Genomic DNA, 24,143 nt, shown 5'->3' on the forward strand with positions numbered 1-24,143 from the left:
AAAGATCAGGGTCTCTTCCAGAGGGCCTAGGAACATAACTTGAACGTGTATGCAGTCTGCACATTTTGCATTCTGTTGCATGTCTATTTTGTTGTCATTTTTTTAAGTCAAAATTCCCCCAAAGTTCCCGCTTCAAGCAAGGCTCCCCCAAAAAATGAAGGCATTGGCTCCAGAAATTCTATATAAGCAGGGCTTAGGCGCAGCAATCCCTTTGGAAGAGATGGCAGAGGAACTTGCCTAGAATTTTTTGTTTATTTGTTGTTCGTTTCTTTTTCGGCCAGGGAGCAGACCCCAGCCAAAGTTTCGATGTATGCCACAGCTTCAGCAATGCCAGATCCTTAACCCACTGTGCCAGGCTGGAGATTGAACCAGGCACTCCAGAGATGCCTCAGATCCCTTTGCACCACAGTGGGAACTCCTAGAATTGCTTTTCTAAAGAGCACGTTGCCTAAGACTGAAAAGACATCTGATGTCTATAATAAACATGGGGTTATAACGAAGCAAGGAGGGCATTGGGGGACTGGCTCTCTGGTAGCTCTGTGGAAGATACACAGGCATTCTCAGGTGGCTGCAGTTACCTGTGGCCCCTCTGTCCACCCTGGGGATTTAGTCCCTGCCCCTTACCCCCATGTCAGAACCATGGGTCTGGAGTGTATGCTGAACATCAGGCCTTTTATGAAGTCACACAGGCTCACCTGTGTCCCCATATTTAGAACAGCACTGGCCACCTGCTTTATGTTGACAATTCAAGAACAAGATAGCTTGATTTATAATATGATTTCCTCATTTTTCGGAAAGGAAATAAACCCAAATCTCTGGACAGACCAAAGATGCTGACCTGTGCATACAAGGAACATACTTGAACAAGTATTTGGAAAAAAAGCAATTAAAGTAGTGGGATGGGTAGCCTCAATATTAACAAGTTGGTGGGTGGGGCAAGTGGCAGAAGGACCCCTGGGGGCTGCGGGGGCTGCTGTGCCTGGAAGGCAAGCCTCCCTGAGAGGGGCTGTGAGCTGTGGTCTTGGGGACAAGCAGGCATTGTTAGAAGAAGGCAGATAGGGACCCCATCCTATGACCAGAAGCTCCTGGGGAGCAGGCTGGAGGCACTGCTGGGGAGGGAGGTGGCGGAGTGAGGAGGAGGAAGCAGGCTGTCCTCACCCCCCACCCCCAGCCCCCGGAGGAACTTGGAAACACACCACCACCAAGAGGCAACCTGAGAAGTTCGCAGTGGTGTAGCAGGTTAAGGATCTGGCACTTTCACTGCAGCTGCTCAGGTTGCTGCTGAGGCACGGGTTTGATCCCTGCCCGGGGACCATGGGGGCTTGGCCAGAAAAAAAAAGAAAAAGGCATCCCACAATATTGGCTCATGACCCTCCGTGTGGTGTGAGAACAGCCATTCTCCTCACAGAATTTTCCCAGCCCTGGCTCTGGCCTCCCTCCAGGGGAGAGGGTGCACACAAAGCCCGCTCTGTGGGGAGCCCCCGAGGGGAGAGCCAGCCCAAGGGACGGAGGCCACCCCCGCGACACCTTCCTTGTGTGGGTGCCCACTCCTGCCAGGCACTTCTCCGAATCCACAAAGCCCCGCTGGGCTCCAGAAACAACACAGCCACGGCTGCCTCCAAGAGCCAAAGAAAATAACTCGGTGGTGGACGTGAGAGGGGAGGGCCTGGGGACACGGCCAGCCCTTCCATGGAAAGAAAGAGAGTCCTCAGAGGGCAGCACCCCATCGCCCTCTCCGGTGGGGCTCAGCTCTGGACCCAGGGCAGAAGAATTTCAAGGCTCAGAAACATCTCTGCTCTGCATACCAGGGAAGTGGAGGGCCCTGGGCTACTCAGGCCAGACTCGGCTCGTGGAAGCACAGGCTGCCTGGTTTCCCCAGGAGACCCTGATGCCCCCCAAGGTGGGTGGAGGCCCCTCCTCATCCAGCCGGTAAAGGCCACAACATCCGTCTCCACCATCCTGGGGACACAGCGACTCTTTGACCCACATGCATATAGAGTTCTGATTAAAAACTTAATATGAGAAAAAGAATGTATATATGTATGACTGGGTCACTTTGCTGTATAACAGAAAATGATGACAAAACATTGTAAATCACCTATAATAAAAAAAATTTTTTTAAATCCTTAAATTTAAACAAACCTGAGATTGGCTGGGACCCAGGACCCTTTGCACCTAGACAAATGTCTCCTCGAACACAAAATACAGAAGAAAAAAATTATAGGGAGTTCCCGCAGTAGCTCTGCGGTTAACGAACCCCACTGGCATTGATGCCTAAGGCCCTCATCAGCCCAAGATGGCCAGAGACACAAACCAATACCCAGTGTTGGCCAGTTGTCCATAAGAACAGGGGAATCAGGTCTGCTTCAAATGGTGCCAGGTATTGAACCGATTAACTATTGAGTTGAGTGATAATTTTCTATGCACCATGTAGTCTATAAACACTAACCCCAAACTCCAGAACAGCCCTGGAGCATATTATCCCCATTTTACAGATGAGGAAACTGAGGCTTAAATGTCTACAGACATTGCCCAATTAGAAAGCAACAGAGCCAGGATTTGAACACAATTCTGTCAGGCTCTGAAGTCTATGCTCTCTCTCTCTCTGTTTTTGTTTGTTTGTTTTGCTTTTTAGAGCCACACCCACAGCATATGGAGGTTCCCAGGCTAGGGGTTAAATCAGAGCTGAAGCTGCCAGCCTACACCACAGCCACAGCAACGCAGGATCTGAGCCACGTCTGTGACCTACACCACAGCTCACGGCAATGCCAGATCCTTAACCCACTGAGTAAGGCCAGGGATCAAACCTGCATCCTCATGGATGCTCGTCAGATTCATTAACCTCTGAGCCATGACGGGAAGTCTATGCTCTGCATACCATGACACTATGTTGTCTGAGACCAAATGCATAAGGGCCTTTTCCTTTCCTTCTCCCCTAGTTCTCCCCTTTCAAGAAATTCCCAAGCCCCTGCCATTCCCTCCTCCGCCAGTAGATTCACTGGTACGATCCAATCCCCTCTGGTTCACGCTGTAGGATAGAAGGAGGCCAGGAGCCCAGCAGAACACTCCAGGGCTAGAGGCTGCTTCATTCACCACATTGGAGAGAGGATGAGAATGTTCACAAAACGGAGCCTCCTGCAGGGGACTTCTAAAGCTCTTCCGGAGGCCTCATCCCTCTCTTGTCTCTCCCCGGTGCAGCCTGTGACCCCTACTGGACGTCTGTCCACCCCGAGTACTGGACGAAGCGCCACGTCTGGGAATGGCTCCAGTTCTGCTGCGACCAGTACAAGCTGGACGCCAACTGCATCTCCTTCTGCCATTTCAACATCAGCGGCCTGCAGCTGTGCAGCATGACACAGGAGGAGTTCATCGAGGCGGCCGGCATCTGCGGAGAGTACCTGTACTTCATCCTCCAGAACATTCGCTCACAAGGTCAGCATCTAGAGGGCTGGACCTCGAGGGGAGGGGGCCTGGGATTGGGACCAAAGGGCATCCGAGGGCCTTCCCCACCGTGTGATTCACATTGTGAAGTTCGATTAACTGCAACTCTCTGTTAACCCAAATTCCCTGCTAACCAGACCTTTCCACACTCAGAAGCTAGCATGGGGGAGGGTATATACAATGAAGTGAGTTACAAGGAAGCAAGTTGAGTACATTTTTAAAAAGAAAACTAAAACATGTCCAGGAACCAAGCTGATACAATGAAATATTATGTTCATAAAGATTGGTAACCATAAAGCACGAATAAAAAGAGACTTCTGCTTTACCTTTCCCTAAGCAGAAGAAGAAAAAAAGACCCTTTTCCTCCAGCATTTCCTGAGGAATCCCGCTAATTGCCATTCCCTTTTATCAGAGTCCTAATGGTCATGGATCAAATGGCCACAAGGTGGCGCCAATAGCACAACTGAACGCCTCCACATGCCCTGCAAGACTAGAATGTTGATGGACGGAATTTTTAAACCTAGAAAGGGTTTTTGAGAATATATAAGCCTGTACCCCCCATATCACAGATAAAGGAACTGAGGTCTCGAGTGGTTAAGTGACGTCTCCAAGCTCACATAGCATACAGGGCTGACTGATGGCAAGTCAGTACAGAACAAGGGCTGTGAGATAAGAAAGACCTTTGTTTCAATGTGGCTCGAATACTTCTGAGCTCTAGGACCTCTGGCAAGTGGCTTAACTTCTCTGAACCTCCACTGTCTCATCTCTATGGTGATACACATCCCCAAGGCTTCTCAACAGAATTCCGTGAAACATTAGCTGGCACAGCAGATAAGGATGCAATGCAGTGAGTGGCAACTGTTTTTGTCACCTCGAACATGACCAAGAGGCAGAAATTTTTAAAAATAAAGGAACTTATTTTTAAAAATAAAGGAACTTCCGCTCAGTTTTAAGAAAGACCTTTCTAAAAGTTAGCACCTTCTTTTTAAAAGACTGCCTCACAAGATACCAGAGGTAGGAAGCTCCCCATCACTGGAGATAATCAAGCAGTCTAATAGCCCTCTACTTGATGGGGTGCTGTGGAAGGGGTACCTATTTGGGTGGAAACCCACAGAGGACCTTCCTGCTCTAGGATTAATTTCCCTCCCCTTGGTCTCTCTGATCCTGAGGGCCTGGGGGCAGGAAAGCTAAGGATGGAGGCCCTCGGGCGATGCGTGGCTTCTGTCCTGGGAGCCATGGCCCCCTGGGGGCAAGAAAGGGACAAACAGACCTGCTGTCCATTATGGTCCAGTCTCTGCTTGATTATTGCCAGTGGGAATGACCCTCCTGGAGTTAGGAGCAGTGACCTGCACTGAGAGTGAGCTTTCCCTGGAGGAAGGCAAGTCTGACCCAACCACAGGGGCTCAGGGAGGATCTGGGGACTCCATTTGAAACCCTCCCAAGGGAAGAGCCTTGCATGAGCGTCCCAGGGCCCTGAAGACAAGCATTCCATCCCAGGAGAGGATGCAACTTGGCACCACACACCTCAGGCCAACATCTAGTCACTCACGTTTGTCTCCAGGCCCCAGCAGCTCCTGCGCTGGGATCTCCCACCTCAGGCACCTCCCTTCCTGGCAACTGCTGCATCAGAAAACATCTATCCCCTGTCCCCCACTCCCAAAAAAAGGGGAGTTTCTGCTGTGGCTCAGCAGATAAAGACCTCACTAGTATCCACAAGGATTCAGGTTTGATCCCTGGCCTTGCTTAGTGGGTTAAGGATCTGGTGTTGCCGTGAGCTGTGGCATAGGTCGAAGATGAGGCTCAGAACCCACATTGCTGTGGCTGTGGTGAGGCCAGCAGCTGCAGCTCCAATTTGATCCCTAGCCTAGGAACCTCCATCTGCCACGGGTGTGACCCTAAAAAGCAAAAAATAAAAAATAAAATGTAAAAAGCCAACTTTTTTAAAACAGGCTATAAATTTCCCCCTCGCTGTTCTTAAGGAACGTCAGAAGGTCCACCCAGGGGTGGAATTTCAGGCACACTCGGTCAGGGCCGTTGCTGTGCTGAGCAGTAAGACTATCTACTCCCCCAACTTGCTCCGGCCTCAGACTCCTCCTTTAATGTTCCTCAGGCAGGAACATGTACAGCGTATTGAAATGCACCTGTGTGACCGAAGTTTCCAGCGTCCCCAGTTGCCTGGGACACGGTGTCTCCCCGTTATCCTGTCTTCCATTCTCAAAAATGTCCATTATATGTGAGACTGGCTATTAACCTAGTCAAGGGCTTAGATGACTAAGATTAGGGCTCTGGCAGAAAAGGACACAGAACCAGTTGGGGCAGGAAGAGGAGTGAAGGGGGCTCTGGGGCTCGGAGCGCTGTCTGGCTCAGCAGGTTTAACAGTAGGATTTAAGGGTCCAAGGACAAGGGACCCTGGTCACCAGAGGGCTGGAGGACTGAGGTGGCTCCCAAGCGACAGGAGAGGAAGATCCCTGGTCACCCCCCACCTCTCGTTCTCAGACAGGAGAACTGAGGGTGTGGCTGACCAGAGCCCATCAGAGACTGGCCCTGGGAAGCAACAGTGACAGGTGTGCCCTGTCCCCGTGCCCTCAGGACATGGAGATAAGACCTCACTTCAGACACCAAGTTAGAAAACAGAGGTCCTTTGGCCTGTACGGCTATGTGAAAAATGATCTGAAACTCGTGACTCGCCCCCAGCCCACCTCACTCTTCTGAGGAGACAACCAAGGTCCCCACAGTCTCCAGGGCTCCTTTATTTATCTTATTTTATTTTAATTTTTATTTTAGCTTTTTAGGGCTGCACCTGTGGCATACGGAAGTTCGCAGGCTAGAATCTAGAGCTACAGCTGCCAGCCTATACCACAGCCACAGCAACTTGGGATCTGAGCCGCATCTGTGACCTACCCCACAGCTCACAGCAACGCTGGATTCTTAGTCCACTAAGCAAGGCCAGGAATCGAGCCCGCATTCTCATGGATACCAGTCAGGTTCATTACTGCTGAGCCGCAACAGGAACTCCCCAGGGTCCCTTTAAATCCTCGTATTGGGTTCTGCGGTCCTCGCAGCCTCCTGTGTCCATTTCTGCCTTTGACCAGCACAGAAGAGACCTTCCAGCCCCGAGGGATTAGAGGTTACATCCCAGATCACAGCCAGAGGGGAGGTCAGCTGTGGTTTTGTCACGTGTTGCCCGTGAGGAACTTGAGCCCAGAGAGGGTCAAGTGGGCAGACTGGAGAGGTCCACGCAGGTGTCAGTAACTCAGTGCAGCACAGAGCCCAGGCCAGGACTCCTCCCAGTGCCTGTTCAGGAAAGCCCAGAGGCTACTGGGATGCCTGGCCTGAGGCTTTCTCCAGGGAGGCTTTAAAAACAAGGAGATTTTACCTCTCGGGATGAATTCTGAGGGGTCCTATACAGGCCAGATGGTGTCCAATTTTCCTTTTTTTTTTTTTTTTTTTTTGTCTTTTTAGGGCTGCACCCCCACGGTTTATGGAGGTTTCCAGGCTATGGTTTGAATTGGAGCTGTGGCTACTGGCCGCAGCCACAGCAACGCCAGATCCTTAATCTGCTGAGCGAGGCCAGGGACTGAACCCGCATCCTCATGGATACTAGTAGGGTTCTTAACCTGCTGAGCCACAACAGGAACTCCTCCAAGGTTCCTTCTGAAATAAAACTACCCTAAAGAGGGACAGTCACTTCCCTTCTCCCCAGCTCCTCCCCTCCCAGCCTGGCCAGGGAAACAAGGATTTGATGGCATGGTTTGTGGATTTCGCTTTCTTTCCCAGGTTACTCCTTTTTTAATGATGCTGAAGAGACCAAGGCTGCCATCAAAGACTGTAAGTAACCAAGTTTAAACTGTGTCCAGGCTGTTGCTAGGCACGTGGGCTGAATGGTTTCAGCCACACTCAAAGGCTGAGCTAAAATAATCACAGACTAGGAGAAGACGGTGGGAGAATCCTGCTGGACAGAGCATGGGGCTTGGGTCTGTGGCTTCGTTATCCTCCCCCATACTCAGTTTCTGTGTCTATAAAATGATGGGCCCCTCGCTAGGTCGTGAAGAGTTCAAGTCACAGTGCATATCAAGGGCCTGGCCTGTGCCAGCAGTGTAGACACTCCAAAAACTGGTACCCATTAGCAATAATAATAATAATTACTAACCATTAGAGGCCTGGTGGCTGATAATATCTACAGAGAATCTGAGCTCACTAAGCAGATCATGTTTATAATTACACGGTGATGGAGAATCTCAAATGGCCATGCTGATTCTGAAAATCAACCCTCACCGTTTCACTTCTGCAGATGGAGAAGTACATGTAGGAAAGGGAACCTTGGTGGGTTTGTTTTTTAAAGGTGGTAATGATGATTCTTAATTACTGAGACCCAGGCAAAGGCCCTGGCCAGGGGCCTGGTCAACGAGGAGTAAGTGGCATCCTGGGGCATCGGGCACTGTTCCCATCCAACATCTTCGATGAAGACTCAATAGCTATCGTTACAGTTTGTGAAGCCCTTACTATGTGCTCAGTGCAGTGCAGCAAGTATTCCACATACATTGACTCATTTACTCCTCATCATAACCTCACTAGGTACAGAGTTCCCATTGTGGCTCTGCAGGCTGAGAAACTGACTGGCATCCATGAGGATGTGGGTTCGATCCCTGGCTTCTCTCAGTGAGGAAAGGATCAGGCATTGCCACAAGCTGCAGTATAGGTCACAGATGCAGCTCCGATCAGTGTTGCTGTGCTGTGGTATAGGCTGCAGCTGCAGCTCCGATTTGACGCCTAGCCCAGGAACTTTTGCATGCCATGGGTTCAGCCCTAAAAAGCAAAAAAAAAAAAAAAAAAAAAAAGAAAGAAAAAAGTAAAAAATAAAAAAATAACCTCACCAGTATTAATATTATCCCCATTCACATCTGAGCAAACAGGCGATGCTGTAACTCTCAAGTTATAAGTAAATGCAGAGCTGAGATTCCAACTCACTCAGTCTATGCTCTTAGATGCTGTGCTCTTCCCCACATGCCCACATGTTGCACACAAAGGCACACGCATACACACAGGCACACATGTACGCACACTCCCAGACCCTTCTGTTCACTCTGCTGCCCTCTCAGTTGAGACGTAAGACTCAGTTTTCCTCGGTCTAGGCCCAGCTCCGCAATGATCCAGAGAACAGGAGGTTTTCAACTTAGTACCTGCTGAAGGGGCCCAGGCCCGCCAAGCTAGGAAACCCTCTGAACCAGCCCCGGGCAATGCACCCCAGTTCTTCTTCACGTCATCTCTCCTTCCACCCATCCTTCCCCCTCTTCCCAGTGAACACAGCCCGGGCCTGGCTTTGCTGCAGGGGGCATCTCCTGGGTGGGGTGCAGGCTTTACGGCCAACTGCTAGTGTCATGAGGACCACAAGCTCGATTTAGAAACTGCCACTCCAGGTTCCATGCCAACTTCTGGAAGACAGCTGACCATGATTTCAAACAATGACGTATACCCTTTGGCCACATGTTAGCAGCCTCCAGTTGCACAGCCACCAAACTTCTCCAAATCCCCCAGACGGCAGAGAGCCAGGGCCATGGCCCCACTGGCCCCACGCCAGGCCCAGCCCAACTGCAGGGACATGTTCAAGATAGCAGGGGGACAGGGAAGCCTGCTGCCCAGGACACCACGGGCCTCTGCAGAGGGAACAGGGGTACATGATGCTGCTACTGCCGCCTCTGGCTAAACCTGGGGAGGTTTGTGTCAGAAACCTTCTTCGGCATGGCCATGTGCTGATGGCTTCAGCCACTGCCCCCCACCTCATGGCCACCCCTACAGCCACTCCCAGCCGAGCAAGGCCTCCAATCTAACCAACCCAGCACTGCCTTCAGAGCCACTGCTGAGAACTCAGAACAGATGGAACAGGATTTTTAATTTTTTTTAAGGGCTACACCTGCAGCATGTGGAAGTTCCCTGGCTAGGGGTCGAATCAGAGCTACCGCTGCCAGCCTACACCACAGCCACAGCAACACCAGATCCAAGCCATGTCAGTAACCTACACCACAGCTCATGGCAATGCCGGATCCTTACCCCACTGAGCGAGGCCAGGGTTTGAACCTACGTGCTCATGGCTGCTAGTCAGCTTTGTTTCTGCCAAGCCACGACAGGAACTCCAGAATAAGATTATTTATCTCTGGGCAGACCCACCAGGAGGAACTCCCACCATCCCCATAACCCCGCCTCATGCGGACCCACCACCGTGTTCATCCCGTCAAGCCGGTATCTTCCCGCGAAGCATATGGAGAAATCACAGAAATCAAAAGGGTGACGCTTGTCCTCCCACTTCTCGCCTTGTGGGCACTTCTGTGATTTTTGTTGTCTAGTCCCCGGTGAACAATTAATTCACCTTTGTTTATCTTTACCCCCCTTTGTTTTCTCTCTTCTTAAGAGATTAAATTAAAACAACAGCTAGGTCTGCTCAGCACCTGACGTGCCGAGCAGGAGCGTGGCCTTAGATCGGGAGATGGGCAGAGCTCTCGGTCTTGACCCACCAGCCGGCAGCCCTGCTCACCTGCTGTCACCTCTCTTCCCCCCTTGGCAACCCCACAGTCAGCTGAACTCACCTGAGTGTTCACTGTGGTCTGGCCACTGTGGTCAGGAGCCGGTCTTTCCCCACCAAGACCATTCCCGACTGCGACCTGGGAAAGGGCGGAGTCGTGGCCTCAGTGACCCCGGAAGTCGACGTCACACGCTCGCGTCACTGATTGTTCCGGTGAACCAGGCACTGTGGTCTTTAGAGCCGGGGCTCTGACCTCAGACTCGGTGCGTGAGATCTCAGCTCCCCCCACCTTCCCATTAGGCAGGCGGGTGACCTGGATCGTGCTCCCCAAACCCAGCCAGGGCCCGCTCCCTCCTGCTGGGGTCCCAGTCTGAGAACTTCTCTGGTGGCTCTTGTACAATTGCAGCGTATTCTCCCCGCAGGCTGTCTTGTCCTCCACAGCATTTATCACCAGCGGAAACCATCCACATTTGTCCATTGCATGTTCCTGCCCTCTTGGGCGTAAGTCCTCTGAGAGGAGAAACTTGGACCCCTGTTTCGTGCTGAGCCCCCAGTGCCTGCTGCGGAGGGCATCCTGTGGCTCAACACTCGTGTGCCCGTGAGGGTGTGACCTACGGGGAGATACGCAGCCGCTCCTCCCCTCTGTTTTCTTATCTGTAAAATGGGGCGTAGGTCAGAAGGGCGGGGGAGATTGGGGCGAGCACTGGGCAGTAGCAAACAGGCAACAAACTCTTCTAATTACTCTATTGAGTAAATGTCTATTGAACACCTGCTGGGAATGACATGCTGACACGGTAGCTGCCAACGTCTGCTTTGGAATGGAACTGCTCAGGTTCAAATCTTGCCTCCACCACCCTGGACGAGATTCTTAAACTCTCAGGGCTTCAGTTTCCTCCTCCATAAATGGAAATAGCAATAATACCCCCCCAGGGTGGTGGCAGGGATTAAATGAGAAACTGTGTGGGAGACCCTTACCAAGCATATGGCAGTTAGTAAGTGCTGTATTAACATTAGCTGTTCGCACAGGTGAGCAAGAAATGAGCCAGGGCTTTGCAGGAGGCTGAGGAACACACAGGTGCTAGGGACAGAGAAGAGGCTTTAACCCAGGGGGTAAGTTCTGAGATGGCTTCCTGAAGAGGTCTTGTGAGAGGGGTGTCAGCTGGGTGGAAGTGGGGAGTGGGGAGCCCGTGCAAAGGCCCTGAGGCAGGAGAAAGTCAAGGTCCATTGGGGCTATCTGACCAAAGGGAGGGGAGGAGTTGGGGAGCGGCAAGCGATCAGCCTGGAGAACTGGGTAGAGGTCTGTGTATGAAGGGCCTCGTGTGGACGCCCCAGGGCAGACTGGGATTTTAGCCAAGGAATGACATGACCCACTCTCACTGGGGCAAGCAGCCCTAGGCAACAGGCAACATACTTATTATGTCATTCAGTCATTACAGCAAAGTGCCCCACCACATGATCCCGCAGCGGTGGTGAGCATAGTGCAGAACAGCAGGGTGGCTGCACCCCAGCCATTGGGGAGCACCTGCTATGTACTTAGAACCGTGCTGGTGCTGGGGGAGCCACATGGAAACACAAATCCTGCCCTCTAGTGGGTAAAGTCTGCCAGTGAACAAAGTAAATAAATACATAACATGTTCCAAGGTGATAAATGGGACAACAAAAAATAAATTAGGACACGGAGTGTTGAGTGGGAGAGTGTGTGCAGTTCCAGGTCCAGTGCTCAGAGAGGGGCTCACTGAGAAGGTGGCTTTGAGCAAAGATGGAGACGAGGCTGGGAGCCTTGGACATCAGGAAAGAGCACTCGAGGCGGGATGTGCCTGCGAGTTTCCCAAAGAGCTGGGGCCAGTGTGGCTGGAGCTGAGTGAGCATGGCGGGTGGGTGCCAGGGAGGGGTGACCCAGTGCCACCTTTTCTTTCTTTCTTTTTTTTTCTTTCCTTTCGTTTTTCTTTTTTGGGGCTGCCCCCACTGCACATGGAGTTCCCAGGCTAGAGATCAGATCCTAGCCGCAGCTGCAGCAGAAGCCAGGATTGAACCTGGGTCCCAGCACTCCCAAGACACTGCTGATCCCGTTGCACAACAGCAGGAACTCCTTGTTTCCTAACCAGACACACTTTGGGGCAGTGCGGGTTCCTCAAACTGTTACTTACAGTATGAGTTCTAATTTATCTGGGCATGGAATTCATTCCTCACCTTCTGCTATTCAGAAGCTCTACGCTCTTTGCTTTTACCTATGGCCCTTCGTGTGTGTTCTCCACACACTGGCCAGAGGGCTTTTTTAAAAATGTGGGTCTTGTCAAAGTCCTAAGTCCTTGCTTTGCTCTTTGAATAAAATCCCATCCTTACACATGCCCCCATGACCTGCCCCTGCATCTCACCCACCCAGCCCCATGCTGGGCGCCCCCTGTGCCTGTCTGGTCCTAGTCACTCCAGCTTGGCTTTTGCATGTGCTGCTCCTTCCCCCGGAACATGCCCCCACCTCCTGACATCAGTGCGCAGTCTCCTCTCCAGGAGGCCCTCCCTGGCCACCCCCCCACAGTAGTGCTTTCCTCTGCCTTATTCTCTCTCTCACATCTCCTTTCTCCAAAACACTCACAACAAGGGCGATTGGTGTTTCACTCGAGTTTTCCTTGCCCTGTAGTCCTTAAACTCCACGTGAGCAGGAGCCAGATCTGTCTTGTTGGCTTTCTGTCTCCAGGTCATAGTGGAGCCTGGCACACTGTAGGTCCCCAGTGTTAAATGCATATGCCCCTTAAATCTCTAATTATCCCAAAGCATCCGGCATGCTGTCTCCTATCACAAAGGAGTTCAATTAATAGTTGCTCATTTGGGGAGTTCCCATCATGGCTCAGTGGTTGACCAATCCAACTAGGAACCATGATGTTGCGGGTTCGATCACTGACCTCGCTCAGTGGGTTAAGGCTCTGGTGTTGCCGTGAGCTGCAGTGTAGGTCGAAGACGCGGCTCGGATCCCGAGTTGCAGTGGCTCTGGCGTAGGCTGGCAGCTACAGCTGCAATTAGACCCCTAGCCTGGGAACCTCCATATGCTGAGGGAGCAGCCCTAGAAAAGGCAAAAAGACCAAGAAAAAAAAAAAAGTTGCTCATTTGGTGTGATTTTAGGTCAGAATGTGGCCTCTGGATTCCTTCCTACAGCTAAATCATCTGTTGCAGATGCTGACTCCAGTTGCTTGAAAACAAGTGGCATCAAAAGCCAAGACTGTCACAATCATAGTCGAACAAGTAAGTGCAGAGGTGCCCTCTTTCCTCGCTAATGTCCTTAAACCATTCATGAGCCAAAGTGATCCACTTTAATAAGCTTTGAAACTCACTGTTTTGAGTGGGACCAGTTATTTCCCCAGGGACATAGCAGAGAAATTGATGATTACTTTTATAAATGTTACCATAATCCAATTTATTTCTTTTCACTGGGAAATGGTATTAGGAGAATTAAAGACATTTTCTCGCCATGTTGAATAAGGATCTGCTTCTCCTGGTCAACTGCGGCTCCTTCTCACTAAAGTACTCAAGGATGATACTTAAAAAACCCCTAGGAATTGACTATTCTGTTCGTTTTCCCAGCACTAAGATAGCCCCAGTACAGAGTTAAGCCTGCTAGGTTTGGTTCTAACCACTTACTATGTATTAAATCATAATCCTCTAACCCATGCTATGATGTAGGTACTCTTATTAACCTGTTCTATGGGAGAGAAAATAACTAGAAAGATTTGATTACAGAGCTAGAAGAGGTAAATTCAGGACCCAAACCCAGGCAGTCAGACCCCAGAGCCAGTCTTCACTACAATATAGTGGAACAAGAGAAATACCAGCTTTTTGTGAGAAACACAACTGTCGAATTAGTCCAGCCGGACAGTTGTGGCTATGGGATCTCAGGACAACCATGCTGCCTGTCAACGAGAAGAATGAAAACATCATTCTGCATCATCTCATTCATTCCATTGGAGTTGGTCGGTGGTTCCATAGGGCAAGGAAGGTTTGAGAGCCAGTTCTGCTGGCTGATGTAAATATGGTGTCTCTGCATGTGTTTTGTAATTGCTTCAGTAAAAGAGGACACGTCACAGCTCAGTAAGGTTCCAGGCAAAGCGTGGGGTCCTAAAGGCCGGCAAGGAGCAATGTTCATGGGTTAATGAGAAGTGGTACAACTCTTTATTTTTTTTTTTCCATCTTAACTCACCTTTTTTCCTTTCTCAAAAGGCCTCCAAAGTTCTCATCTATGGGAATTTGTACGAGACCTGCTTCTATCTCCTGAAGAAAACTGTGGCATCCTGGAATGGGAAGATAGGGAACAAGGTATTTTTCGGGTGGTTAAATCCGAGGCCCTGGCAAAGATGTGGGGACAAAGGAAGAAAAATGACAGGATGACGTATGAAAAGTTGAGCAGAGCTCTGAGGTAAGTGACCAGCCCAAAATGCCCCAAGCCATCAGACAGAGCTTTGTAAAATGGCCAGCTGTAGGAAATTCAGCTGTTTTTGCAGCATTTTACTTGATAATCCAAAGATCATGAGACAACACGTTGGCTCTGAGTTACAGGTGGGATTAGGGTTTGTAAATTGGCATGCCATCCTTTTCTTTCTAGGCAGTGTTCACCCCCGGGGATCACTCTGAAGCCAGGCCATGACACACACACACGCACACACACTCTCTCACACACTTTGAACTGAATGTGGCAAGGTTCAGTCCTCAAGATGTCTGGGAAAGGTTTAAGTGTAAGTTGATAAGAGGGCGTGAAAATACCGGGGTAACCGAGGACCCCGCCTTGTCACCTGAGAGGAATGAGGAGAGTGTTTACGTTCTGTTGTTCCCCTGGGGTGCAAACCCTCCCCACATTTCTCTTCTGCTGTCTTTCACAGGTACTACTACAAAACAGGAATTTTGGAACGGGTCGACCGAAGATTAGTGTACAAATTTGGAAAAAATGCACACGGGTGGCAGGAAGACAAGCTATGATCTGCTCCGCCATCGAGCTCATTTTTTGGATTTCTGTCTCTTAAAAAACAAGCAGATTGCAATAGACATTTGAAAGTTGTTTTGTTTTTATTTTTTAATGTGCAAACATGCTGATAAAATTTCTCCCCATCTCAGCTTACATTTGGCTTCAGAATCATTGTTGTCTCCTTGGGGGTGATGGCAGTAACCCTGGAGAAATTCTTTTTTTTTTTTTTAGCCAAGGGAAGGAGGGTGTGACCTTTGGTGGTACCTTGATCAGACTTGACTTCCCTAATCAAGAGCTGCAGAAACACAATTGCCAGTGCCATTGGTGCTGCTCAGAGAAAAAGTTCTTTTTTGTTTTTGTTTTTTGTCTTTTCAGGGCCACTCCCTCAGCATATGGAGGTTCCCAGGCTAGGGGTCAAATCAGAGCTGTACCCCTTGGCCTACACCACAGCCACTGAAAGGCCAGATCGGAGCCTCGTCTGCAACCTATACCACGGCTCGTGGCAACATCAGATCCTTAACCCACTGAGTGAGGCCAGGGATCGAACCTGTGTCCTCATGGATACTAGTCAGTTTCGTTTTCACTGAGCCACGACGGGAACTCCAGGATTCAGTTCCACCATCAGAGACTTATCCCCGGCTCCCATTCCAAAGGCTCAGAAGTTTTCACATATTTAATAGCACCTCACAAAGAAAAAAAAAAAAAAAAAGGTGATTAGTTTGTAGTTAATGTAGTCAGAGGGGGTGAGATGTAAGACAAACACTGTAGATTTTAAATCATTAAAGTCAAATTCCATAGGGAGGTTTCTTACTGAGTACAGGAGCTACGCCATCAAGCTGGTACATAATGGGATTCAGTATATATGTTCATAGTAAGTTTCTTAACCAGAACGTCGTTTCAACCCCTCAGCAAAACACCCGTGGCCATCCTTCTGGAGGAACACACTTGAAATCAGGCATGTTCTTGATTCTTGCTGAGTTTATCCCCCCTCTTTTCCTATGGTGGGGGCATCAGAGATGCAAAGCGTTAGTCAACAGATACTTGCATCCATTTCCAATTCACCGCTGTGTCTATGATTCAAGCTGTCGACCCCAGAACATCGTAATTCACGGAGGATTCTGTCTGTGGTCTAAACCTTTCTAGAACTGGGAATGTCCTGACAGCGTGGTAACAGCCAATGAAATTATGAATCTTTTTGGTGTATCTTCCTACCTGATGTGCGTGCAAGCTCTAAGACACATATTTCCTTGACGAATATAGTGATGGTGGATTTATACCAGTGAATGTTCATGGTTGAAAGTCTGCACTGACATTTTCTCATCAGTTGCTGGTAGGTAGGTGAGCCACTAGTGACCTCGACCAGGTGAACTGCCCAGGACCCCAAGTGCCCCAGAGCAGGAAGCTTCACGTGACCCGGCGCTGAGCCAACAAATGCAGACCCGGGGCCTCCATCTTAGCGTTTCACGGCATAAGTGACGTGTTTTTAAAAAATGTGAATGACTGTAAAATAATCTATTTTTGGATGCATGTGTTTTCCAGGTGGATACAGTTTGTAAACAATGTGAATAAAATATTTAACATGTTACACCGTCTCTGTATTGTTCAGTTCAGCCGGGCAGACTCAGCAAAGCATTGACCACCTATAAAACCCTTGGTGACCCTCTGGTTCCGAGCATTTAGGAGATTCCTGGAGAGGCCAAAGATGCCAAAAGGATATGGAGCGATCCTCCCCACAACCTTTCCACCCTAGGACAGGAGTCCCCTCACAAGACGGAACTCATGGTTCACTGGGGTTTACAGATGTTTTTGTTTGATGCACACACACAATTTCTTTTTACTTGTATTTTGAGGTTTTGTTTTGTTTCTTATTATGAATTAGTTGCCGTTTTTGTTTTTGTCTGTTTAGGGCTGCACCTACAGCATGTGGAGATTCCCAGGCTAGGGGTCCAATTGGAGCTTCAGCTGCTGGCCTACACCACAGCCACAGCAGTGGCTGTGTCCGAGCTGCGTCCGAGACCTACACCACAGCTCACGGCAATGCCGGATCCTTAACCCGCTGAGTGAGGCCAGGGATAGAACCCGCAACTTCAGGGTTCCTAGTCGGATTTGTTTCTGCGGCACCACAATGGGAACTCTTAGTTGCCTTATGTAAAAATAAAGAGATTTACAGACAAATTCAGATTGCCAATTTTTTTATAGTTGATTTACAGTGTCCTGTCAATTTCTGCTGTACAGCAAATACATTCATGTATTCATACATAGCTTCAGTGTGTGTGTGTATATATATATATATATATATATATACATTCTTTTTCTCGTATTATCTTCTATCATGTTCTATCACAAGTGATTGGATATAATTCCTGGTGCTATACAGCAGGACTTCATTGCTTATCCATTCTTTTTTTTTTTTCTTCTTAGGGCCATACCCAGGTCATATGGAAGTTCCTAGGCTAGTGGTCCAATTGGAGCTGTAGCCGCAGGCCTACACCACAGCCACAGCAACTTGGGATCTGAGGCGTGTCTGCGGCCTACGCCACAGCTCACGGCAATGCCAGGTCCTTAACCCACTGAGCAAGACCAGGGATCGAACCCACAACCTCATAGTTCCTAGTCGGATTCATTAACCACTGAGCCACGATGGGAACTCCTGTTGACTTGTTAATGATGGCCATTCTGACAGGTGCGAGGTGTTATCTCATAGTAGTTTTGATTTGCATTTCTCTAATAATCAGTGATGTTGAGCATTTTTTCATGTGCTTGTTGTCCATCTGCATGTCTTCTTTGGAGAAATGTCTGTTTAGGTCTTTTGCCCATTTTTCGGTTGGGTTGTTGGATTTTTTTTTGCTGTTGAGTTGTATAAGTTGTTTGTATATTTTAGAGATTAGGTTCTTGTCCGTTGCATTGTTTGAAACTATTTTCTCCCATTCTGTAGATTCTCTCTCTCTCTTTTTTAATGGTTTCCTTTGCTGAGAAGCACAGTTAGCTTTGAGTTTAGGGCCCATCTGGATTAACCAGGATGATCCCATCTGAAGATCCTGCAAAAACATTTTTTTCCAAATAAGGTCATCTTCACAGATTCCTGAGATTAGGACATAAACATATTCTTTTGGGGGTCATCATTTAACCCACTATACTCTTTCCAATGTGAGTTTTACTTAAACATATAGCTTCATCAAACAATTCATTAAAGAGCAGAAGGTACAAGGACAGTTTAAAATACCACACTTTAAGCAAACAATAACAAAGCAAAAAACAAAAATAAAAATAATACAAAATTCATTTATCAAATAGTCCAATGAGGGGAAGAGTATTTCCTTTGTAAAAAAATGATCACAATGGGAGTTCCCTTCATGGCTCAGTGGTTAAGGAACCCAACTAGGATCCATGAGGATGCTGGTTCGATCCCTGGCCTTGCTCAGTGGGTTAAGGATCTGGCATTGCCGTGGGCTGTGGTGTAGGTTGCAGACACGGCTTGGATCTGGTGTGCTGTGGCTGTGGTGTAGGCTGGCAGCTATAGCTCTGATTCGACCCCTAGCCTGGGAACTTTTGTTTGCCATGGGTTCAGCCCTAAAAAGAAAATAAATAAATAAATATATAAATAAATGACAATGGCATTTTCCATTGATTGATTAAAATTCTCAAAAACTGAAAAGCCTGCAGGATGTTTGGAATTCACCTCTACTAACCTTTCACATCTTTAAAAGTTCTGAGAAGGATTTTAAAGCCTTCAATTTGTCTTATTGGATCATTTAAAGTGGAATTGGCCCTTTGCCTTTTAGTGATATGAACTAAGAGGCAAAGAAAAAAAGAAAGGAAAAGAAAGTGCAAAGATGTTTTTAAAACTCATTTGTGTAGCAGAGATATGATCCATTCTCCACAAAAGGATAAAATTAATGTGTTTGAAACTGCAATTCTGACATTGAATTTGAAAGGAACACAGTGATCTTTCCATGTTTCTGTAAGCCCAGAATAAGCCCTTCTTTCAAAAGAGCAAGGAATAGACTTTAAAATACCAGAAGTTAGGAGTTTCCATGGTGGCTCAGCAGGTTAAGAACCCAAAACAGTGTCTGTGAGGATGCGGGTTCAACCCCTGGCCTCGCGCAGTGAGTCAAGGATCCTGCGTTGCTGGTGTAGGTGTAGCTGTGGCGTAGGTCGAAGATGAGGCTCAGAACCCACATTGCTGTGGCTGAGGTGTAGACTGGCAGCTGCAGCTCCAATTCGATCCCTAGCCTAGGAACTTCTATATGCTTCAGATGTGACTGTAAAAAGAAAACATTTTAAAAAATAGGAGTTCCTGGCGTGTCGCAGTGGTTAACAAATCCGACTAGGAACCATGAGGTTGCGGGTTTCGGTCCCTGGCCTTGCTCAGTGGGTTAAGGATCCGGCATTGCCGTGAGCTGTGATGTAGGTCGCAGACGCGGCTTGGATCCCGCATTGCTGTGGCTCTGGCGTAGGCCAGTGGCTATAGCTCCGATTCGACCCCTAGCCTGGGAACCTCCATATGCTGTGGGAAGCGGCCCTAGAAAAGGCAAAAAGACAAAATAAAATATAATAAATAGGAGTTCCCGTCATGGCGCAGTGGTTAATGAATCCGACTAGGAACCATGAGGTTGCGGGTTCAGTCCCTGCCCTTGCTCAGTGGGTTAACGATCTGGCGTTGCCGTGAGCTGTGGTGTAGGTTGCAGACGCGGCTCGGACCCTGCGTTGCTGTGGCTCTGGCGTAGGCCGGTGGCTACAGCTCCAATTCGACCCCTAGCCTGGGAACCTCTATGTGCCGTGGGAGCGGCCCAAGAAATGGCAAAAAGACAAAAATAAATAAATAAATAAATAAATAAAAAGACAAAATAAAATAAAATAAAATACCAGAGGTTGACTTTTAGACAGTGGTGTACCAGAAAATAAGTGACAATGCCTTTTAAGAAGGCAAGAATGTGAGAAATGAAAAGGCATAACCACACAAAAACATGTACACCAATGTTCAGAGCGGCATTATTCATAATAGGCAAAAAGAGGACACAAGCCAACTGTCTGTCAACTGATGAATGGATTAAAAAAAAAAAAGACATAGCTCATCCATTTAATGGAGTATTATTTGGCAATAAAAGGAAATGAAGTACTGACACATGATATAACACATAACAATCTTGATAACATTATACTAAGTGAAAGAAGCCAGTCTTAAAAAACAACTGTATGATTCCACTTAAATAAGATATGAAGTGTAGGCAACTCTATAGACAGATCCATGACAGCCAAGGGTTTGCCAGGCAGGATTAAGGTGGGGCAATGGTGAATGGTTGCTAATGGGTACCAGGTCTTTTTACAGATGACAGAAATGTTCTAAAATTTATTGTGGCCTTGATTGCACAACTCTGTGCACACACTAAAAACCACTGAATTGTAACTTTTAAGTGGGTAAATTTTATGGTTTGTGAATTCTATCTCAAAAAAACCTGTTAGGGGAGTTCCCTGGTGGCTCAGCAGTTTAAGGTTCCAGCATTGTCATTCCCGTGGCTCTGGTTACTGCTGTGGTGCTGGTTCTATCCCTGGCCCAGGAAATTCTGCATGCTACCCTCCAGCTCCAGAACTTGTTCATTTTCTGAAACTGAAACTTTACAGCCATTAAATAATTACGCTCCACCTGCCCCTCCCTCAGCCCCTGGCAACTACCATTCTAATGTGTCTTTGCGTATTTGATTATTCTAGGTGCCTCATATAAATGGGTTCATACCATATTTGTCCTCTGTGTCAGACTTATTTCACTTAGCATAATGTCTTCAAGGTTCATGCATGTGGTAGCATAGGCCAGAATTTCCTTCCTTTTTAAGGCTGAGTAATATTCCATGGTCTGGATGTGCATTTTGTTTATCCATTCATCCATCAATGGGTACTTAGATTAATTTCACCTTTTGGCCCTTGTGAATTGTACACCTATCTCTTCAAGCCCCTGCTTCCACTTCTTTGGGGTATATACCCAGAAGTGGGATTGCTGAATGGGACCACTGGATTTTTGTGGCCTGGAAGTCACTGATGACCTTGGCAAGGACAGAAAATAGTGTGGATCACAAATAAAGGCAATTCTCTTAAGTTTTTTTTCAATAAAGGGGAGCAGATTCAAGGGGTCAATAATAAGAGAGGCCTATGAGATCAAGAGAGGATTTGAGCAGCAGATTTGCATGCTAAGAGGAACCAGGTAGAATTCCAGGACAGTCAGGAGGGCTTGGACCAGTGCTTGTAGCGGGGCTAGGCCTCAATATGAACAGAACTCATCTCTGTCAATAGGAAGGAAAGAAGAGCACATGGATGTTGATGCTGGCAGGTGGGAGGATTTTGATGGAGAAAAGGGAAATTTCCCTGTCCTTGATGGAATAGGAGCAGAGGGAGAGTTTACTGAGGAAGGAAAAATAGGTTTCCAGGAAGTGCTGAGGGTCCACTTGAGTTTGTTGTCAAATTTTACAAGCCCAGCCAGCGGGGCTGTGTTTTGCTCCAGCCAGACATTTCCAGAGTAAGAAGTGACAAAGTGAGAGCCTGGGTTCTGGAGCGGTTATCATTTTGAACTATGAAATCTAACCAGAATAAGCAGGGAAGTAAGGACGTGAAGAGGACAATGACCAGTGAAGTTTCTAGTGGTGTTGAAGAACTGATGGAAGGAGAAGTCTACAGGAAATTAGGCTATGTTCACACACACACACACACACACACACAGGCTTCGTGGGTAACAGTACATGTCCTTGCCCTTTGACTTAAGTGCTGCCTAAGTGCCCATCAATAGATGAATGGATTTAAAAGATGTGCTATATAATGGAATATTAGCCATAAAAAAGAATGAAATCTTGCCATCTGCAAAGTAGGATGGACCTAAAGGGTATTATGCTCAGTAAAATAAGTTAAAGACAAATTCTGTATGATTTCACTTATATGTGGCATCTATAAAACAAAATAAATGAACAAACATAACAAAGTTGCCACAGGAAAGGGTGGGGGGGGGAATAGATGAGGGATATTAATTAAGATGTACAAATTCCCAGTTGCAAAATAAATGAGTCATAGGTATGAGATGTACCGTGTGAGGAATACAATCAGTAACTATGTAATATCTTTGCACGGGGACATATCATAACTGATTTATCGTCATGATCATTTTGAAATGCACTGAAATACTGAATCACTAGGTTGTGTAACAGGAGCATAGTATACTTCATCAATAATCAAAGTCATAGAAAAAGAGATCAGATGTGTAGTTACTATCAGGTGGGGGACAGAGGGAAGGGGACTTAGAGAAAGGCAGTCAAAAGGTCCAAACTTGTAGTTACAAGATAAACAAGTACTAGAAATGGAAGGTACAACATGATAAATATAATTAACACTGCTCTTAAGTTATAACACATGAAAATCATTAGGAGGAAATGCTAAGAGATCTTATCACAAGAAGAAAATTTTTTTCTTTTTGTCTTTTTTTAGGGCCACACCCATGGGATATGGAGGTTCCCAGGCTAGGAGTTGATCAGAGCTGTAGCCGCCAGCCTAAGCCACAGCCACAGCCACAGCCACACAAGATCCGAGCTGCATATGCAACCTACACCACAGCTCACAGAACACTGGATCCTTAACCCACTGAGCAAGGCCAGGGATTGACCCTGCGTCCTCACAGGTACTAGTCAGGTTCGTTACCACTGAGCCACCGCGGGAACTCCAGAAAATGATTTTCTGTTTCTTTAATGCTGTATCTGTATGAGATGATGAATGTTCACTAAACGCACTGTGATAACACTTCATGATGTGAGTTCAATCATTATACTGTATGCCTTAAACCTATACAGTGCTGTATGTCAATTGTAACTCAGTAAAACTGGGAAGAAAAAACTGAAAACTAAAATTTTAAAAATTAAAACTCATTATCAGATAACGAAGTAAGCTAAGGAACAAGAGATCCAAGTAATTTTCAAGTAATTTTCCAAGTAATTTTCAAAGCAGCACAATGTGCTGCTTTCCCAATAGAATAACGGTCTGGTCCCCTGTGTCTCAGAGGCTGTGCCTAAAGGCTATCGGTTTAAGCAAAGCGCATACTAGTGAAGCTGGATTTTTTGCTCTTTTTAGGGCCACACCCGCAGCATATGGAAGTTCCCAGACTAGGGGTCAAATCAGAGCTGCAGCTGCCAGCCTACACCACAGCCACAGCAACGCTAGATCTGAGCTGCGTCTGCGACCTACACCACAACTCACGGTAACGCTGGATCCCTGACCCACTGAGCAAAGCCAGAGATTGAACCCACATCCTCATGGATACTAGTTGGGTTTATTCCCGCTGTGCCACAACGGGAACTCCCAAAGTTGGCATTTTTAATTTTAAGGGTAAGCATTTGGTAACATAGGATATTTAAATTAAGTATCTTAAGACATTCCAAGTTAGACATGGAGCCTAAATAAATCAAATACCAGTCTTCTATTTTTAAGTGCAGATTATTTTATTGTAAAAATGTAAGCAATTACAAATCAGTCTGTTGCAAAAATCAATGCTGTATTAGCATAAATGTAATTCCCAGTTTTAAAAAATCTCATCAGTTCCAAGCAGGATTAAACATTAAGTCATGATGGTACTGAAGTTATTTTCAAAAGACCCCAAAGCATTAGGTATATTTTTCCTATATGGAACTTGGAAAAATCAAAATTTCTGAGTGGATTATTTTCATCTTTTCTTCTTATATAATTATGGCCATATTTTTATATAATAGTTCACGAGATGATAATGTAAAGATATTCATTTTGCCAAGGTTTTTTCTTATCAAATAAAATCATATATCTGCTAGAAATTTTCACTCTGGTTGTTTTAAGTGAATAATCAACTGTCAAAGGCAAATACACATTCCCTTTAAATGACTGTTCAGCCCTAACCTTCACTTACCCCTAGGAAAGTAGCATTCAAAGCCATTATTGCATTATTTGCTACAGAAACCTGGATTATCATTTTACAGACAGAAGCTTGCATTTGCATGTCTAGCACAGGAGAATCTTGCATCCAGTGACGAATGGGTATGTGTGTGAATTCCATGTTTTGCTTCAGAGGCAGACGGCAACTTGGTGCAGGATCAGGGCCCCCGACCCTCACAGGTTAGCTTTCTCCCTTGCAGCCAAGTGAGATCCAGCCTGCACATAGGTGTGAACTGCATTCTGTTTCAAAAAAACAAGACCAGCAGGTTAATTAACTCACTCGACAGCAGCAACTTGGTATTTATC

At 47.2% G+C, this 24,143-nt stretch overlaps 2 protein-coding genes and 1 long non-coding RNA gene across 7 annotated transcripts in view; 1 reads left to right on the top strand and 2 right to left on the bottom strand.

Moving 5' to 3' along the window:
* LOC106509379 overlaps positions 1–10,220 on the bottom strand; it is a 91,432-nt gene extending 81,212 nt beyond the window's left edge. The window contains exon 1 of the long non-coding RNA XR_002341519.1: positions 10,023–10,220. This is a non-coding gene — a long non-coding RNA (uncharacterized LOC106509379). The remainder of the gene's footprint in view (positions 1–10,022) is intronic.
* The window catches only part of ELF5 (E74 like ETS transcription factor 5), a 42,824-nt gene extending 26,333 nt beyond the window's left edge, over positions 1–16,491 (top strand). For 3 of the 4 annotated variants that reach the window (XM_005660986.2, XM_005660987.3, XM_021077723.1), the window contains exons 3-7: positions 3,199–3,432; positions 7,219–7,269; positions 13,127–13,195; positions 14,168–14,363; positions 14,824–16,491. In XM_005660986.2, the coding sequence (XP_005661043.1) occupies positions 3,199–3,432; positions 7,219–7,269; positions 13,127–13,195; positions 14,168–14,363; positions 14,824–14,920 (647 nt within the window). In that variant the 3' untranslated portion in view covers positions 14,921–16,491. 4 annotated transcript variants of the gene reach the window in all.
* Positions 23,353–24,143, bottom strand: part of CAT (catalase) — a 40,218-nt gene continuing 39,427 nt past the window's right edge. Inside the window, exon 13 of one of the 2 annotated variants that reach the window (XM_021081498.1) lies at positions 23,353–24,077. In XM_021081498.1, coding sequence (XP_020937157.1) covers positions 24,012–24,077 — 66 coding nt within the window. In that variant the 3' untranslated portion in view covers positions 23,353–24,011. 2 annotated transcript variants of the gene reach the window in all.

Source organism: Sus scrofa, chromosome 2, assembly GCF_000003025.6.
Source record: "Sus scrofa isolate TJ Tabasco breed Duroc chromosome 2, Sscrofa11.1, whole genome shotgun sequence".
In the NCBI taxonomy this organism is placed as follows: domain Eukaryota; kingdom Metazoa; phylum Chordata; class Mammalia; order Artiodactyla; family Suidae; genus Sus; species Sus scrofa.